The 20203-nt window shown below is 41.0% G+C and overlaps 1 protein-coding gene across 1 annotated transcript in view; it reads right to left on the bottom strand.

Moving 5' to 3' along the window:
- Positions 1 to 20203, bottom strand: part of CPE (carboxypeptidase E) — an 87527-nt gene that overhangs the window by 15879 nt on the left and 51445 nt on the right. The window contains exons 2-5 of the mRNA XM_066631905.1: positions 10943 to 11139; positions 3786 to 3953; positions 2258 to 2375; positions 483 to 665 (exon numbers count right to left, since the gene is read on the bottom strand). Coding sequence (XP_066488002.1) covers positions 483 to 665; positions 2258 to 2375; positions 3786 to 3953; positions 10943 to 11139 — 666 coding nt within the window. The remainder of the gene's footprint in view (positions 1 to 482; positions 666 to 2257; positions 2376 to 3785; positions 3954 to 10942; positions 11140 to 20203) is intronic.

The raw sequence follows: 20203 nt of genomic DNA, 5'->3' as shown, positions 1-20203 counted from the left end.
ACTGGATGCCACACAAGGCAGTCAAGGAGAGCCCATTCTGACCAGGAACAGTCAGGAAGTGGCAGTGAAGGCAAGAAGCAGCTCAGTCAGCACAGTACAGGCATACGCTTTGTCACTGGTTAGCAGCACTTACAGATGCCAAGAGGTTGTGTCCACAATGGATGTCGCATGTCGAACCAGTCAGTAGACATGCTTGTACAATCTGACTGAGATACCTCTGGCTCCACTGTAAGCAGATAAGGCTTCCCTTGCCCCTCGATAATCTCACTGGCAGTTCCTACAGGTGAATTTCATCACTAGCCCCTGCAACTATCTATTTCTGCATATGTGACTGTAAGTCCTCAGGGCATGGAGTGTGACAGTTCTACGTTCTGTACATTTAGCACACTACTACCACTGTGTAACTGTGTAGGGACGGTGGCAGCACAAGCTGTAGCAGGGCAGAAGTAATGTTTTCTTCTCTAAAACATTAGGATACAAACCTCCTGGAACACTATACCAAGCACCGCCATTGGTTGTCCCATCTATGAAGCTGCTATCATCATCATTCTTGCGACATGGTGGCCTATTTGGATCAGACATGGCTGGATTGAAGGAGGAATAGCTTCGTGCTAAGCTTAGGAAAATTGCATCATCTGGGCTGGAACTGTATTCATGAGCACTCCCTAGGGAAACAAAACCCAGCAACATATAAATGAGCAGGAATATAAGGCTGTCTCTGTCATTCTGATACAGTACCTGTATCACTTTCTAGAAAAACATTTCATTAAACAAAACAAACAACCAAATAGAGCCATAACCATTTGGTTTAGTCCAGTGTTTGTCAACCAGTGGTTGGGCCTCTTCAGCCTAGAAAAGAGGTGCCTGAGGGGGGACATGATTGAGACGTACAAAATTATGCATGGGAAGAATAAAATGAATAGAGAGATGCTCTTTACACTCTCACATAACACCAGAACCAGGGGACATCCACTAAAATTGAGTGTTGGGAGAGTTAGGATAGACAAAAAAAAATTTCTTTACTCAGCGTGTGGTTGGTCTGTGGAACTCCTTGCCACTGGATGTGGTAATGGCATCTGGCCTAGATGCCTTTAAAAGGGGTTTGGACAAATGGTTACAAGCCATGATGTGTATGTGCAACCTCCTGATTTTAGAAATGGGCTATGTCAGAATGCCAGATGCAAGGGAGGGCACCAGGATGCAGTTCTCTTGTTGCCTTGTGTGCTCCCTGGGGGATTTAGTGGACTGCTATGAGATACAGGAAGCTGGACTAGATGGGCCTATGGCCTGATCCAGTGGGGCTGTTCTTATGTTCTAGAGCAGGGGTGCCCAAACCCTGACCCTGGGGCCACTTGCGGCCTTTGAGGACTCCCAATGTGGCCTTCAGGGAGCCCCCAATCTCCAATGAGCCTCTGGCCCTCCGGAGACTTGCTGGAGCCCGCACTGACCTGACACAACTGCTTTCAGTGTGCGGGCGACTGTTTTGACCTCTCACGTGAGCTGTGGAATGAGGGCTTCCTCCACTGCTTGCTGTTTCACATCTGTGATGCAGTAGTGGCAGCAAAGGAAAGGCCAGCCTTGCTTTTTGCAAGGCCTTTTATAGGCCTTGAGCTATTGCAAGACCTTCATTCATTCATAAAAGTTCATCTTGAATATATTTATTTATGTAAACTTATGTAAATTTATTCAAATTTTAAAGGTAAAATAATTCTTTTTTTCCCCTGGCCCCCTGACACAGTGTCAGAGAGATGATGTGGCCCTCCTGCCAAAAACTTTGGACACCCCTCTTCTAGACGTACCACCAGTGGTACTTGAAGTGGTGCCTGGTGGTACTTGCAGGACCCCTGGACACCTGCCCCCTGGCAGCAAGACCAGGAATGGGACACAACAAACAGTGGAAGGAGGCTCGGCTCAGCATGCAGAGCTCCAAAGCATGCTTTCCTGTGGCTGAAAAAGCTCTCCCATCCACCCTGAGCCTGACTGGTGTTTGTCATGTCACATCTGGCCTTCCAATCCAGAAACAATTGGTGATGATGTCATTGCCAGTTACGTCTGGTGGTACTTTGAATAGTAGTGGGAACTTGCTCCGTAGTGGGAGCCAGATGTCCAACCTGTGAATAGCACTGGCACTCACCACTGGCTTTTAGGAACAAAGTCCTGAAGCCTTTGTCTGCTGGCTTGGAATTTAAGAACAGCATCCAAGAGATGGCACATTTTGCAGGTCTTTGATAGGAATGAATTCATGCACTCTACATACCTGTGCGTGTCTCATCATAGGGATAATTCGCCACCAGATCTCCACCATGAAGGTTGGCTGACAGCACAAAGGGGATATCCATAATCCAATGAATCATGCCTTTTGTTTCAGGGGCAAGCTGGAAAAAAAAATCAGTATTTTTTAACAGGTATTAAGCATGAGTATCTGAAAATCAGTAACCTCACATACAGAACTATTAATTTGAATTAATAGTTATTAGTAATAATGATTTAATAATTATTAAGTCCTTAGCACTACAGAACTGATTATCATTTTGATTTAGAGCAACATTATTCTGGAACAGCTGCATCAGCTTCCATGACCACACCAGGTAGGGAGCTTTTGAAACTCAGATCAGATAGGCCTAATTCACACTTCATATCTCTACTGAACATCTGAAAAACAGCACGGCAGAGTGCAGTTTGGATGGGGAAAGGTGTGTGGAACTCTTTTACCCATCATCACTTCTCTCTTGCACTGCCTTCCACTCAGGCATTTTTCATCCAGCCACAGTAAGTGCACACCTTGGAAAAAGCTGCTGAGGAAGGGGGCTGCATGGAAGCAGCAGCAGTCAAGGGGGAGATTAAACACCCCTACCCTGCCTGCCGTGGTTCTCATCTAAACTGCATCTTCCACCTGCCATTTTTTAGATGTTTTCCAGACCTGTGTCTACTGCTTGAATATCTGCTTTGGTCATTACAAGCAAATTCATGGACTCTGTTTTATTAAATATATGAATGTTATCTTGTCAACGCCCTTCTCCACATCATCCTTGAAAATACCTATTTGCCACCAAAGTGATAGAGAACAGTCACTTCAGGAGGTGACTTCTGGCAGGAAAATGGCACAGGGGAAAGTGTAAACCCCCCTCTCCATAAGCTGTGGTCCCAAGCTAGATTGTCCCCCCTGCCATTAGCTAGTTGTTGCCTTTTGAATTAAACTAAAAAGGCACTGCCAATTTACATCCTATAGGAAGCCCTAAAATAAAAGAAAATGCAAAAGAAAATTAAATACTAGTACGAGACTACTACACATCTGAGCAATGTTGTGAAAGGATACTACAGTGGGGAATAAATGGAAAGATGCAAGTCAGTAAATTTTACTCCCTCAGAAGCCTCTGAGACTGCCCTCCACCACAGGATGCAGCGTGTGCCCGTTGGCAAGGCTGCATCGGCACTGGAAAGTTAGTTAAGATTTGACTATAAGTCCACTGAACTGACTCGGATGCTCCTGGATGGATTTTTTAAAAATGCCTCATCTAATGAGGATATAGAGAACTCTATGTATAGGTAACTGTGTTAGATGGAGTCAGACTATTGGTCCATCCAGCTTAGTACAGTGACCGGTGATGTTTTTCCAGGGTTTCATGTGAGAGCCTTTTCCATCCCTGTCTGGATATGCTAGGTACTAAAACTAGGCTATTCTTCATGCAAGGCAGGTGCTCTACCATGAAGCTCCAGCCCCTTCCCCTAGGTGAGAAGAAGGTGAAATTGTTTAAAATGCTGATGGAAGATTTTATTTTTTTTACCTTGGGATTTTGATCCACAGCTTTCTTCAGGTTTTTCAGTAGGTGATTATTTGGGCCACCTTCTCTCTCATTGACATAGACTATTCTATCCAGATCAGGGAAATTTCGGTTTAGGTCTATTCCTTGGGCATTACTTCGGCCAACAAACCAATCCTTGAGTTCACCAGGCTGCAGAAAAGAAGAAGGAAACAGATGGGATCATCACAATCTTTTAAGTCAGGGGTCCCCAAATCCTGGCCCCGGGGCCAGATGCAGCCCGCAGCAAGTCTCCTTCCGGCCTGCGGCCAACCTCTTGTCCCCTGAAAGCCTCTGGCCCACTCAACTGGCCATGACCAGAACTGTGCTCTGATTGAGTCTGGAGGGTGTTCTGAGGGCCAGAGAGGTTGAATGAATGAGCCCATTCATTCATTTATTCACTCATCTAAGTTCCATCTCTAATTTATTTATTTAAATTTTATATTTAAATTGTTTTTCCGGCCCTCCACACCAGACCAGATATTTGATGCGGCTCTCTGGCCAAAAAGTTTGGAGAACCCTGTTCTAAGTCATTGGTAGCACAAGTGTCAGAATATAGCATACATGGCACTATTGCCATGATGGTGCAGAGAAATGGTCCACTTAGCTGTGTACTGTATTGTCTGAGGTTGGCTTGAAAGGATGACTCTGGGAAATTCAAAAGCATGGCATGCTAGAGATATCTGCCAATTATTTTTAAGCCCCAGCATCTGGCTATCTGAGGTGTACAAACTGTTGGGGCTGATTAATACCTGAATATCGACTCCCTAATACCTGTTCAAAAAAGCACCTTTGAATGTGGTGGTTCTCTTATATTTAAGGTGGGGAGGGGGAAGAGTCACTGCCCCATCCATCCCAGCATAGATTTTTTATTTTTCCCAGTGGCTATTGGTTAGTGTCTGTTAGGTCTGTAGTAAGCTATTTCTGCCCAACGTTGCATATACGCAACAGGAATAAAATGTGTACAACTGTGGGCTGCACAGAAATGGGTTGAAAATATGAGCTTTCTGTGACAGGGAACTATCTTTTTAATCCTTTGCAATGCAAAGTACGTTGAGCGCTGTTATGCTGACAAGTGGTGCATAAATATTTAAGGATAATGATATTCATCACTTCACTGGAAGTACTAAGTTTTTGCTATCTTCAGAGGTAGGTAGATTCTGTGTCTGGAGAACAGACTCACCTGGTGATTAAGCAGCAGAGCATCTCAGGTATGGCTGGTGGTGACATGTGAGGGGGCTTTCTTGGACGTCGCCTCCTCCCTATGGGATTCCCTCCCACCTGAGGTGGAGCAAGCTTCCTCTCTATCAATACTCCAGAGGAGGGTAAAAGTTTTTTTAAAAAAAACATTTTCAGAAGGCCTTCTCCAATCTCCTTTGATTTTATTGCTGTCTTGCTTGCTTATTGCTGCAATTCCAAAGCTTCTTAACGTTTTGGGATTAACTTGTTGCTGTTTTCATTTTCAATGGAGTTTTAACAATCACACAACACAATCCTATGCAGGTTTCCTTGGAAGGAAATACCACTGTGTTCAATGTGGCTTACTCTCAGGTAATACACACATAGGCATGACCTTCCTGCACCTCAGAACACCTCCAAACATAACCAGAAGGCACTTCCAGTTGCGTCCGGAGGTCTTCTATGAGTCCTTTGGCCATGGATCTAAGAATCCATGGGTTCAGGATCCATGGGGAGCCCAGAAACAGATCCCCTGTGCATAAAGAGGTTCAACCTGTATATGGTTTTTTTTAAATGTTTAATAGTGAATCCAGCTGGAGAAAGATGGAACGTAGATATTTTAGATAAAATAATTAAATGCTCTGGAATGACAAATTCACACATTAAGAGTCATCAATTGATGTTGCAATAAATATGCGGCACACCAGTGGGCTCCTGGGATGAAGGATGTGCTTCTAGTTAACACAGAAAGTAAACCCCAACAGACCTTATAAGTATATCAAAACTAACGGTAGCTTGAGAATAACTAACACTGAATTATTCATGGGCCAAAAACTGCATTTAAATATTTGTCCTCCCCACTCTATAAAATTAGAGTACTCAAAAATTAGAAACAGTGATTTAACAGATGCTAGACACACTTCTATTATTTTTAGGTCAAAGTAGCAGACGCAGAAGAACCCACATATTACAAAGCCTTTTCTTTGGACCAAGTGAGGTTGAAATACAAGATGCTTATGAAAAAAAGGCTTCAGAGCCACTAGAGGGCACTCACACAGTAGACATTTTTATACAACAGAAAGGAGGTTGAGCTGAAGTCCTTATAAGTAATTCTTGGCATTTCAGCTTAGTAATAAAATGAAGGGAAAGTAAGGCTCACTCAAAACCAGCGGACATGCAGGGCCCAGGAGAGGGGGGTAAAGGGGGTAATTGGTACCCGGACCCAGGGCAAACAGGGGGGCTCAGGAGACAAAGGAGGGGGCCCAGAAATTTCCTGGGATCTGACATTTTCCTATCTACTCAGATTTGTTGCCCATATGGGATGCTGGAGACATTACCATTTCTGGGGATGCTGGGGACACTACTGATGCCACATGGGTGGGTAGACCTGGGCTCCAAAGACTTTTCCAGCTGTCTCTACCCTACCCTCACCCTGCTTCGCCCCTCCCTACCCCTATTCTGCTCACCCATCACCACCCTCTCCTGCTCTGTTTCACCCCCCCTTTGCAAAGGGGCCCAAAAGAAATTTTGTACCCCCTGAAAAAATTCCTCTTGCAGGACCTGCTGGTATGGTACAGTGGCTGAAAGATTTATGCCCCAATCCAATGGGGGACTTATGACAGCAGATCTAGTGATCTGCTATCATAAGTTGCCTTGTGACGGCTCAAACATTCTGCCAGATCCACCAGCACAAACCACCTGAACCAACTGGACACTCTGCACCTGCATGTAAGGGGGTTGGTTCATGGGAGGTTTGGAGACGATTGGGGCAGGGATTGGAATGGGATGGGCACATATCGAAGGCTGGCTGGGGCAGATCTTGGTACTGAGATGATAATTTCCCAGTCCAGGTCCGACATACCCTCCTGAACTTACTCGGATTTATGCCAGCAAAGGAGCTGGGATAGATCTGAATACTGAATACTGGAGACCAGGAAAGAGTGAAGCAAGTACATATAAAATTTCTTTAATTACCTCTCCAACACTGTCTAATCCTCATAGCATGCTGTGCAGGCTATGTCAGTGCCTTTGCGCAATCTGGGCCATAACACTGCACTCAGATAAACACAGTGGGACTTACTTCCAAGTAGCATGCACAGGATTGCCCTGTTGGCTGCAAATCAACTACCAGATTTGAGTACCAGATTAAGATTACCTCTTTACTTGGTTTCTATTGGAGTTTAAAAATATATTTATTCCCCTCGATATTTGAGAAGGGAGAACCTCCTAGGGACCCCTTTTTAATCTAGTATCTATAGGAAGTCTATTGCTGTTTTTATGCTACTGCTGTTTATATTTTTTTTACATCTTTTAACTGCACCAGTATCTTTTTGTTTTTACTGGTTTTATTGTATTTTAATTATTGTACCCCACTTTGAGCACTGGAAAAGTGGTATTGAAATCTTTCAGATAAATAAATAAAAACCAGGACTTCCCTGGTTTGAAACTTGCCTTTGCCACAAACATACTAAGTGACACAGTCCCTCTGCAGCTGCAATATGGGGACTATAGAGGCTCGTTGAAAAGACTACATCATGATTATATATAGGAAGCACTTTGCATATCAGGAAGCACTATACTAGTGCAAAAAGTATTGTTGTTATTAATCAAGTGACTTCACAACAATTTTATACAGGTGGACCCTCCAGTTCTGCAGATTTGGGACCTCAGATTTGACTCAATGCAGGTCCCCAACCCCATTTGGAGGCCCTCATATTACCTCCCAGACACGACTGGAAGCACCTTCTGGTCACATCCGGGAGGTGTTCTAAGGCATAGGGAGGCCGGGTGTGGCATCCCCACAACTCAGAAAACCTCTCAGAGGCTTCCAAAAGGCACTTAGAGTTTTTCGAAAACCATAGAGCTCTAAATGGAGCTGTTTTTGAGGCCAGGGTCAGGGCAATTCATGCATGGATGAGGGGGTGTCTGCGCAGGCACAGGGGGTGATACAATGATGTGGGGGTGTCATTGTGTCACCCAGCCCTGGGTTCCAACTATTGGAGTTGGTACAACTCCGTCTGCTTCCACAGGTGGCAGGATACTGTCCATTGAAAGGGTTAAGCCATAGCCCAGTGACCCTACACTTTACCTGTCTCCTTTGGATGACCTATGTGGGGGCGTGGCCCAGACATAATAACTATCCCTTCTTCTCCGAGCACGCCCTCTCTTCCTCACCAACCACTGACCAGACAAGATGGCATGCAGCAGGGCTCTGCTGGCGCCACCATCTTGACCACATGGCACATGCAGGATGAGGAAGCTTCAGGGCCCTGTTATCTTTTAAGTTAGAGTAACCTAACCTAACCTAACAGTCAGATGCTGTAACCATACTTCTAATGAACTGTGAGTATATGAATCTCCTTTGCAACTTCAACCAGCCAATGTTGTTTGTCTTTCTTGATTAGCAGTCAGCCACGTGTGGGAGGCTCCCTGGGTTGATTCCCAGCAAGAGGGGGGGGGTCTGCTGCTGAAGCTACTCTGCTTCCCCGCTAAAGAGGAAACCAGTTTTAAGAGATACCTCCAACACCAACTCCCCCAGCTATGATACAAGGGTGCAGCCTGCATCTCAGAACACCTCCAGACATGACCAGAAGACACTTCTGGTTGTGTTCAGAGGTCCTATGAGGACCCTTCTGTAGATGTCTATATCCCCCACAGATAACAAGGGTCAACCTGTAATTGCCAGGTAGCCAGGGCAGAAACTGGGGGAAAGTTGCTTTGAGAACACCTCTGGACATGACCAGAAGACACTTCTGGTTGTGTTCAGAATTCCTATGAGAATCCCTCTGTACATTTCAATATCTATGGAGGTCAGTATCCCCCATAGATAACAAGGGTCAATCTGTAATTGCCGGGTAGCCAGGGCAGAAACTGTGAGTATGGAGCTGCTTTGAGCTTGACCCAAGTTTAACTGAAAATTATCTGAGTTCTTTCTCCTCTCCAAACCCAGAAAGATAATAAAACATTTTGCTTCTGCAGTTACACTGAAAATGGGAAAGAGAGAGAATAAAACCCTCCTCCTCATACAGACACTCTAAATTCTTTTGCTGCTGATGCTACCACAGCTGCCAAAAAAGGTAAGGAAAAAGGGGAGTGTTGGCAACGAAGGGAGAATTTCTCCAAGCTCTTGCAGCTCAAATGAATTCTTGGAGCTCAAGAAGTTGGCCTTTCCTCGAAGGGTTGGGGGCATTTCAATCTCCCAAAATTCTGTTCTTAACCTGAGCTTGGCAGAATTCCCCAACAGTTCTCATCATGATATATTGTGTTTTCCCATCCCCACTATCCATGATTGGCTCCAGCTGGTGGAGAGATGATGAAACAATTTCACAATAGGAGATAAAGTGCACTAGAAGTAATGGAGGCAGTGACCCCCATACATTTTGTCTGGTCCTAATAATTTTAAATATTTGTTAAATTTTGACACTTTTAAGCTATGGACGTATTTAAGTAGATCATTGAGAGATCTGTTACAAAGCAATTTTTCTGAACCCAAAAAGCTTAAATGCATCTTGAGTAAATAATTATGGGCTCAATCCTATCCAATTTCCAGTGGGGAGTGTGCTGCATCCTGTGGTGGGGAGGCAGAGGCATATTCAACATATGGGGTATACAGGCATACTCAAGGTATACTCAAGTATACAGAGGCATACTCAAGGTATGGGAACATTTGTTCCCTTACTTTGAGGCTGCATTGGTGCTGAAAAGTTGGATAGGATTGGGCCCTATTTTGGCTATCACTTACTGTAAAGTATTAAGTTCAAACCTGCTGTATTGCCATGGGTAGCACCAGAGCAGAGATGAGGGTACAAACACCCCAAAGCTCTTCTCCATTGCTGAATCATAAACCTAAAGTTACAATAACATGCAGTCCTAACAATCCAATCCTATTTGGAATTGGGCTTTCATGTGCAGCTGCTTATAACAGCAGAACAGAGGTCCGCTGTCATAAAATGGCTGCTGATGGAGTGCACAGCGCTGTGTCAAAGGCCATTTTGGGAGTGTTGCCGCAAGAGGAGACAGCACTTCTTAAGAGTGGATCTCCCTGGACACACCAGAGTAGGAAAGGTAGGGGTGGGGAAGGGGCTAAATGGGGCAGGGAGGTTGCACTAGTGCAGGAAGGGAAAGGATTGGGCCATTTCTATGTTTAATTGAAAGTTCACTGTATCAAAATCAACAGGATTTCAACTCAGAGAAAAATATGTTGAGGACAGCAACATATTTAATGCCAAATATTTAATGCCAAATATAGTTATTTCTTTTCAAAAACCAAACATCTCAAAAACATCGTGCCCAGCAAAATGCATTTTGCACCTTGTCTGTACTTTGCCCACATGTTTTTCCATGCCACTGCTGTGTATTAAATAACCACTCTACTGATGAATGTATTTCATATATACTAAAACTGATGAAAATGTGGGGTTTCCAAAGAAGCTTGTATTAGTGCACAGAAATGCTCTGCATGTCACACTACTGTCAGAAATATATTTGGTGGGTATGCAGGATGGACCTCCTACACAGCGGTACCCAGACGAAACAAATTGCTTCAGAAGATTTAGGGCCCAATCCTGTCCAACTTTCCACCACTGATACAGCCATACAAGAGCATGCACTGCCTCCTGCAGTGTAGGGGCAGTCACAGACGTCTCTTCAAGTAAGGGAATATTTGTTCCTTTACCCTGGGACTGCACTGGCTAGGACTGGGCTTTTACTTGGCCCCCTCTCTGGTTGCCTTTCAATGTTAGGTTAAAATCATTTTGTTTCAGAGGCTGGTGAGTTTTCTGGATGTTTAAGCCCTATGCAAATATTTCTCAAGTTTTTTTTTAATTGTGTGCTATTCTTACTGTCCTGTGATTCTACAATTTTATCATAAACCACATTCAAATGTCCACCACAAGCAACAGTAAGGTGGGATATAAATATTTTAGTTGAATAAAAGCGATAAACAAAACATGATGCTCACATACCTGTGACGCTGCCTTCTCAAAGCCATCAGGATTCAGAGATGGCATGATGTGGATCCGTGTACTGCGGATCAAACTGACAATGGTTTCATTTCCCTTCTGATATTCATTGCACAAGTACTGAGCCAAGAAAATGAGAAGTTCTCTTCCAACTGCTTCGTTGCCATGCATATTCCCAACATATTTGAATTCTGGCTCTCCTAAAATAAAAAGAGATAGCTGATGTCAGATAATCTGAGATACACAGAACACATCCAAGATAGAAAATGTGTGGAGGAGTGGTCTTCAAGTGGTCGAGAGCTAGGAACCAACTCAAGCCCCATCCTCAACATGGAACCTACCCACTGGGCAAGAGAGATGGGCAAGCAAGTTGCTCAGAGTTCCTCTTCTTTTTCTGCCCAGCAGTGGCCACAATTATTGTGTGCTGCTACTGCGCCATTTTGCCCAATTGGAAGGAGAAAAGGAACAGAGAATGGTATAGCCATAACAAGCACTCACTTTTGAAAAGTGGAAGGAGAGAAAGAGGAAACAGGGCGAGGCAGAGAAGAGACCTTGGCAGATGGGTGGGTGCCAGACTGAGGCCTGCTGAAGAACATGGGGGTTGACCAAAGGAGCCCCTCTAAAGCCAAAGCTTTACATCATCTAGGACCCCTAGCTTTTGCAGCTACTCAAACTGTGCAGGCCTGAGCTCCATAACAAAATGGTGGCAGCAACACTGCCATGACCCACCTGAGGTAAGGTTGCAACCCACTTCTTGGTTCCAACCCCCCTGTTGAATACCTTTGGATCTGAGTAGAGAAATCATATAGTCAGGTCATATGACCTGTACCAGATGATACAGGCCAGGCTAAAGTATAACAGAGAACCATAGGAATCCCATTGAAATAATAATTTAAGAACATGCAGTTGTTCTCTCTATTTTTTTTAATCTGTTTTATTTAGAACAAAGCTGTTTTATTTAATAACCAAAACAATAGATCAAAAATAGGCTGGAAAAAATAAAACATACACAGGCACGTATCTGCCAGAGGCATTAAAATATAGAACAAACAAGAATAAGGAATTCATGATGGTGTAAACAAAGATAAATTACAAAATAATAATAATTAGAGTACTGGTAATGAAATCATGCTCAGTTACTATAGTAATCATAATAATAGTGAACAGCACATTTTTCATCAAAACACAAAGAGTTCCCTAGATGCTACAAAAATAAAGTAATTCAGGAACTGACTCTAGTTATCCTTACAGAACCTGCTTTCACTCTCACTCTCTCTGCCTTATTAGAACCTAACTAAGTAGTTATTGTGACTGATTTTCCAAATTTTGATGACCTCCATTACCCCTACTCAAACTCAGAAACACATCCTTCTGTGATTCTTTGACCTCCCATGTGTTAGTGCTAAAGTTGCAACACTGTTGTAAGCATTGTGCTATGTATAACCTGTTCCCTCCCCCAGCACAGATATTCCTGCATGCCAAAGAAAAACAAAAATGTACTTCTTAATAGTCTTCCAGAAACATTTGAATATTCATTAGAAATCTATAGTGTTGGGGTTTGGGCACTCACTCTGGCATCTTCTCTCTCTAGCTCAGTGGTTCTCAAATAATTTAGCACCAGGACCCATTTTTAAGAATGGCAATCTGATGGAACCCACCGGAAATGACGTCATCAACCTGGAAGTGATACCACGGTTGGAAGTGACAACATCAGGCAGGAAAATTTTTAACACCCCCATATGACAAAATCAAATCAATTAATTAGTAAGTAAATTAAACAATAAGTTTAAAAATTTATTTAAAACAAAGAACTTTCCTAACCCTCTCAAGCAGTTGCTGATCTGCTTAAAAAAAAAAATTCCTCCAACATCCCAAAAGCTGTAAACCTATCCAGTTAACTAGAAGTAACTACCTTTGACTTTCATTATTAAAAGCATATAACGGAGGGGGGCGGGTGTATCAGCAGATCCCATATCAATGGTTTCACTTATCTGTGGTTCAGTGGATGCAGCCTCCCCCCAACACCCTCCAGGGGCTCTTCTGAGCCCTGCAGAGGTCGTGCATATCGTGGGGGCTGCTATGGTATTTAAATAATGTCCACTGTATCCATGGTTTCTGTATCTGTGGGGGATCTATGGAACGGATCCCCCGCAGATATGGGGGCACATCTGTATCACCTTAGCCAAGCACTGATTGGCTCAACACACCCTACTCCAAACATACATATATCATTTGCCCCAAGCATACAGTATTTCTAACACACACACACACACACACACACACACACACACCCCTCCTGTTCCTATGGCAGTTATGGGGTTAAAAAACAGGCACAAATCTGCTCACACAAATCTACCAACATGCTACAAATAGCTTTTTGTAAAGTCATGGGGTTCATTAGCAAGGAATTGCTCTCTGATGAGCTGCAAACAGTCCCTGCAGGCCACTTGCTGCTCCTACAGGAAGAAGGGCCCAATCCCATCCAACTTTCCAGTGCTGATGTAGCCGTGCCAATGGGGTGTTTTCTGCATCCTGCAGTTGGAAGAGTCATACAAGGCCTCCTCAAGTTGAGGGAATATTTGTTCCCTTACCTTGGACTTGCATTGCAGCTGCATCAGCACTGGAAAGTTGGATAGGATTGGGCCTGACATATATTGAAATAAAAAGATTTAGGCATGCTTTATCATACAGTCTCCCCTGGGAACTTAAAAGTTGCCTGGTTAAAAAGCTTCCTCCTCCTTGATGACTTGGCCAGTGCTTTCATTGAAGGCTTTGTATTGTGTTCCTTGTTTTATTTTTGCTGCTCAAATTAGCATGGGATAGGTTTTATTTTGTCACTGCAGACATGTGGTTTTCATGCACTTTTCCATTCACGCTGCTCAGAAACACAGTTTTCTGCGTGTCATCCTACAAAGTCATGACTCACTTGACATCTGGCTTGGATCTTTACATTGTTTAAAATCACATACAGGCTTAAAATAAGTGCATATACTATTGTGTATTAAGGAGGATCCCCCCCTTTTTTCTTACTGTCTGTATGAGAGAAATCAATCTTGAGCGGGTTTCTGACAAATACAATAAAATTCACAAAATAAAGAGTAAGCTTTAGAAGGTTGGAGTGTTTCATAAGCAACATTTTCTGAGAAAACAAATGTCTTTTTTAATGGTATTTCCATGCTCTCAATTTCATTCAGGAAAATTCAGTGCTACTCCTGTTAATAAGCTTTAGTGTGTCTGATGATTTCCATTTGCCTGACGCTTTAAACAGGACAAGTTGTAAATTATTCTTTCTATACATGCAATTTTTGAAACATGGACATCTGTTGTGCTGAGATTGTGCATCACCAGCACCCCCACAGTCAGAGGACACAGCTTGACTCTTCCAACTCTGAAAACCGTTTGATGTGCATGGAAGATAATAAGGGCACACTTTTCTAACCCACTTTTCAGCATTGACATAAGAGCAATGCAGCTCCAAGGTAAGGCAACAAACATTCTCTCACCTTGAGAAGGCCTCTGCCACCCAACTGTAGGATGCAGCACCCATCGGCACAGCTATGCCAGTGCTGGAAAATTGGTTAGGATTTGGGCCTAAGTCTACCACTGCTCCCCATGCTGCTTGAGTCAATGGCTGAAAATCCAGGCAAGGACCCTTTATACAAAAGCAGGTTTCTCAGGGCAAGGGATAGCATTAGCTACCTTATACTCCTCAACAGATATTTAAAACTTGCTTCAAACCTTTGCTGGAACAGCACCCTAGCTTACTGGCCTTGCCACATCACCAAGCCTTGGTGCCTTCTGTGGTCCTGACTTCTTACGTGCCCTGTCCCCCTTGTAAGCTGTTAAAGAGTTGGATCCCAGAGCGATGCTTGTGTTGTGAATTGGAGTCCCTGCACTATCAACATTACTGTGACAGTATCTGGAATAAGGTAAAATCAGAAGCAACAAACAATTGAGGGGGGTGGGGCCAGAGGCAACTGAATGGCCATGCTTTTCTGAGCTCTTGAAAGCTCTTGGGAAAACATGCTATTTCCTCCCAAAAAACTGTGGGTCTGAGGAGATCCGAGGATCTGTGATCAGGAGAGATTCGATCCTACAGATGTTGTACGATTTCGGAGAAGAAGGGCCCAGCCAGGGTTTTTTTTTTCTCCAAGGAAACCCAGCCATCAATGTCGGTGTTGGTGAGGCTTCATGTTGAAACTAAGCTGAAGGCCCCAAGCAGGGAAGGACTTTGGAAGAACTAAGTGAGTGTTGTTCCAGTGTGTGTGTCTGGCATTGATTGACTGACTGCCTGACTAAGCTTTTGCCTGAGGGAAGAAGAAGGAGGGGCAGGTTTTCCCCCTCTGGGAAGAGGAAGAGGGGGGATGCTTTCTCAGCTCATTTGTTTGCTTGTGTGAGAAGAAGCTTTGGAGGAGACCTGCTTGTTATGGAAATATGAAAGCATAACTCTAACTTTACAAATCTAAAACTCATTGGATTACAAATTAATCGTTTTGGAATATAAACTTTGCTTTGAAACACTCCAGTTTCATTTCCTGTGGAGATCTTGGAGTGCCTGTGGAGAGGGCTGAATATCTGCATTTCTTTGTTTTGCAAAAGTGGTTTCATTGTTTTGAATTCCTGGGACTATCTCCTGGAATGGAATGCAGTTGATATAGCAACAAAGGTAAGCAATAGAATCAAAACAATAGAATAAGAAGTATAGAACATATAGTGAATTTAAAAAGACATTGCAAGGATAAGAACAGGACTTGACAAGTGAAGTAAGGAGGACGATACACTGAGGACATCTAGTGGCATTAAAAAATATTGCAAGGCAAAGGTTTATTTGACTTAAAATTTCCTTGTGTTGGTTTTTATGGGTGAATAGTTGATTTTTTTGATGATGTGATGTGATGTATGGGTAATTGATAGTGATATATGTGATAACAGATATTTGAGTTTTACAGGAAAGAAGATATAAGAAGGAAGAAAAAGGATGACAGGAAAAGGAGCGAAAGTTAGGGGCTCTCCCGCCCTGGAGTCAAACTTGGGAAAACTAACACAAGAGGAACTGAAAGGGAAAGATTGGAAGCAGACAATACAAGACAATACAGAAAAATTAGTGGTGATGGGACAGCAGCACACAAATCAATTTCTGCAGGTTCAAACTAGTCTGGATGTTTTAACTACACAACTAAATGATGCAGTGTGTGCAACTGAAAGCTGTTAAAGGCCAAGCAGATGAGAATATACAAAAGATTAGAAAATTAGAAAAAAGACAACAAAAGATCAATCTAGAATACTGAAAATAGAACAAAACCAATATGATGGAGAGGCAACTTTAATGGAAATTCAGATGGAGAGTGCAGCTTGAGTGGTGAGAATACAAAATGTACCAGAACAGAAAGGGGAAGATACACGACGTCTGACTGGTGATTTAATATCAGAGTGGATCAACACGATAACAAAGGAGATGTTCATAGATCTGGATTCAGCTAGAAGAGTGAGCACTTTTTATCTAAGAAAACATGAACTACCAAGAAAAATCCATGTGAAATTCATCAGAACTTTTTACAGAGATAAAATATTGAAGATCTCACAGGAAAAAGAATGGATGGTGGAGGGTAGCAAAGTGAAAATTCTGAGACATGTCCCATGGAGAGTGAGAAAGAAGAGACAAGAATATGAAGAGCTAGCAAAATTTTTAAGAGGAAAGCAAATACCATATAGATGGCTTCTCCCGGAAGGTATGTTTTTTCGATTCCAGTCACAAAGATATAATATAAATTCAACAATGAAAGCAGAAAACTTCTTGAGTACAGTGATGAAAGGTGAGACGAGAAATGAAGAAAATGAGGAAAGTGTAGAAATGGAGCTGGAAGAAATCAGATGATTCAGAGACAACTGAGGAATCAGAGAAGGAAGAAACTAGAGGGGCAAGGAGGCATTCACCGACAGCAACAAGAAGAAGACAAAAAGAGAAGGTGAATAGTAAAAAGTATTTACTCTGTATTTAAGGAGTATTTACTCTGTCAACATAAATGGCTTAAATTAACCTCAAAAATGAAAGTCTTCCTCCAATTGCAAAAGTTAAATATGGATATAACTTGTATACAAGAAACGCACATCAAAAATATGAATAAAGCACTGCTTGTGAACAAAAAATTAGGAGAAGTATTTATAGCTTCAGATTTTTTAAAAAAGGGGTGTGGCCACATACGTAAAAGAAAGACTGAGACCAAAACTAATATATGCATCACAAGATGGAAGAATATTGATGGTGTAAGTACAAAAAGAAAATACAAGAGTCTTAATTGTGAATATTTATGCACCAAATGAAAATCAGCAAGAATCTTTTGTAAAGTTATACAAAGACACAAGAATTAGAGAATATGAACAGTGCTGTATTGTTGGAGATTTTAATTCAGTTTTTGATAGACAAATGGATTCTACATCGATACAAGTAAAGGAGACCACAAATTCCTAAAGTATTTTTACAATTAGCGGAAGAGATGTATCTGATAGATGTAAAGAGAACAAGATATCCAGAAACTAAAGACTATACTTTTTATTCAAATAGACACCAGACGTGGTCAAGGATTGATGCTCTTTGGATACCACGGGCATGGACTAAAAATCTGGTAGAAGTGGAAATATTACCAAAGATACTATCAGATCACAATCCAGTAATGAGCAAATCTGAAACTCTTCAAAAGCCATCTCAATGGAGATTGAATATTAATAGTTTAAAAAATGAAAAATTTAAGAAGTTTGAAAGAAGAAATAGAACATTATTTTTGAGCTAATATTACACCTGATATACCAATGACCACGGTCTGGGATGCTAGTAAAGCTGTTTTTAGAGGATTGGCAACAAGAGAAAGTGCAAGGAAAAGAAAAGAGAGAAAAGATATGTAGAATTAGAGAAAGAATTGAAACGACAAGAATTATTGGCAAAGAAAAACCCTACAGCACCGGAGATAAAACAGAGAATGAGAGAGGTACAACATAAATTGAACATTTTATTGACAGAAGAACTAGCAAAGAAACTTACTTTTGCTAGACAAAACTTTTTTGAAAATGCCAATAAAACTGGAAACTGGTTGGCTTATAAATTAAAGAGAGAGAAAATGAAATCCTATATAGACACATTAAAGAACGAAGATGGAAAAAAGACTATGAATGTAAAAGATATGATTGATATTGCTAAAAACTTTTATGAAAAATTATATATGGAAGAAGGGATCTCAAGCATTATTCAAAGGAATTATTTGCAAAAAAATAATGAATTAAAGATGTCGCAGCAACAAAAAGAAAGTTTAAATCAACTGATATCAGTTAGTGAAATTTCAAAAGCAATCGCTAAACAAAAAAATCAGAAATCGCCGGGTTGCGATGGATTACCAGCTGAATTTTATAAATGTTCTGAAGAAGAGTTGATGTTACCATTAAAAAAACTGATAGAAGAAATACAGCAAAAGGATAAAATTCCTGATACTTGGAAGGAAGCAATTATTACAGTTATATATAAAGAAGGGCTTGACCAAGAAGAGATTCAAAAATATAGACCAATTTCACTTGTGGATTTCACAATTTCAATATGGATTATAAAATTTTTGCAACAATATAAGCTTCAAGATTAAAAAGAGTTTTAATAAACATTATTCATCAAGACCAAGCAGGGTTCTTACCAAGAAGACAAATTAGAAATAATATGAGAAAGATATTGAACTTTTTAGAATATTATGAAATGCACCCTGATAAGCAAATGGTGATGTTTTTTATAGATTTTCAAAAAGCATTTGATCATGTGAACTGGAATTTGATGTTTTTACAATTTGAAATGATGGATGTAGGAACTCTGTTTATTGCTATGATTAAAGCTATATATAAGAATCAAACTGCTAGAATTAGAATAAATGGAGAGCTTTCAGAGGAGATAAAAATTAAAAAAGGAACGAGACAGGAATGTCCACTTTCCCCATTATTATTTATAGGGATTATGGAAATACTTTTGAATAAAGTGAGAAAGACAGAAGAGATTAAAGGATTAAAAATAAGAGGTGAAGAATTTAAAATCCAGGCATTTGTGGATGACCTTATGGCAATTATAGAAGAACCATTAGAATCTGCCAAAAATTTGTTAGATGTGTTTCGAGAATATACTGAAGTGACAGGACTGAAAATAAATGTCAAGAAAACGAAAATCTTAACAAAGAATATGCAAATAAAGAAAATACAGGAATTGGTGGAATTAACAAATTTCAAAGAAGAAAAAAAATTAAATATTTAGGGATTCAATTAATGAAGACAACAAGCACATTAGTGAAAGATAATTATTTGAAATTGACTGAAGAAATAAAAAGAGATTTAACAAAATGGAAAGAATTGCAACTTTAATTGATGGGAAGAGTTGCTGCAGTGAAAATGAATGTTTTGCCTAAAATAAACTTTATTTTCCAAACAATTCCTGTAATTTTGAAGCAAGATATATTTAAAGAAACTAATCAAATTATCTCGAAATTCATCTGGCCAAGATGTTAACCAAGAATTAAAATGAAGGCCTTGCAAGATGTGAAACTAAGAGGAGGCATGGGGCTTCCTGATTGGTTTTTATATTATAAGGCCGCAGTGCTACTATGGATTAAAGAGTTGATTATGTTAGAAGATCAAAGAATACTTAAACTGGAGGGACATGATCTTGAATGGGGATAGCATGCATTTGTTTGGTATGGAAAAGCAAACGAATATAAGCAATTCAATAATCATATATTAAGGAAATCTTTATTATGGATCTGGGCTAAAATACAAAGACAGATGTATACCAAAATCCCCCAATGGGTGGTGCCACTAGAAGCATGTACCTGGCTGAATTTACTAGAGAACAAAAATGCTTAGATATGAAAATTTATTGAAGAAAGATGGGTAATTAAAGACAAAAAAAGGACTGTTAAGACAGGATGTGGAGATGGATTGGTGGACTCGCTTGCAACTTGATTCAAAATTTGGGAAAGATAAACAAGAAGGACACCATTTGATAGAATACTCTTAGAAACAAAAGAAAAATATATCAAAAGAATGTATATGTTCCTATTGGATTTTGAGATGCATGAAGAAACAATAAAATAATGTATGATAAAATGAGTGCAAAATACAGGCCATAATATTACATTAGAACAATGGGAACAGATTTGGAAATATAATATAAAATTTACTAGAGCAACAAATTTTAAAGAAAATGTATATAAAAAGTTTTATAGATGGTACATGACACCATTAAAA

This window comes from Tiliqua scincoides, chromosome 6 (genome assembly GCF_035046505.1).
Source record: "Tiliqua scincoides isolate rTilSci1 chromosome 6, rTilSci1.hap2, whole genome shotgun sequence".
NCBI lineage: Eukaryota > Metazoa > Chordata > Lepidosauria > Squamata > Scincidae > Tiliqua > Tiliqua scincoides.
This window is presented reverse-complemented; position numbering and strand designations above follow the sequence as displayed.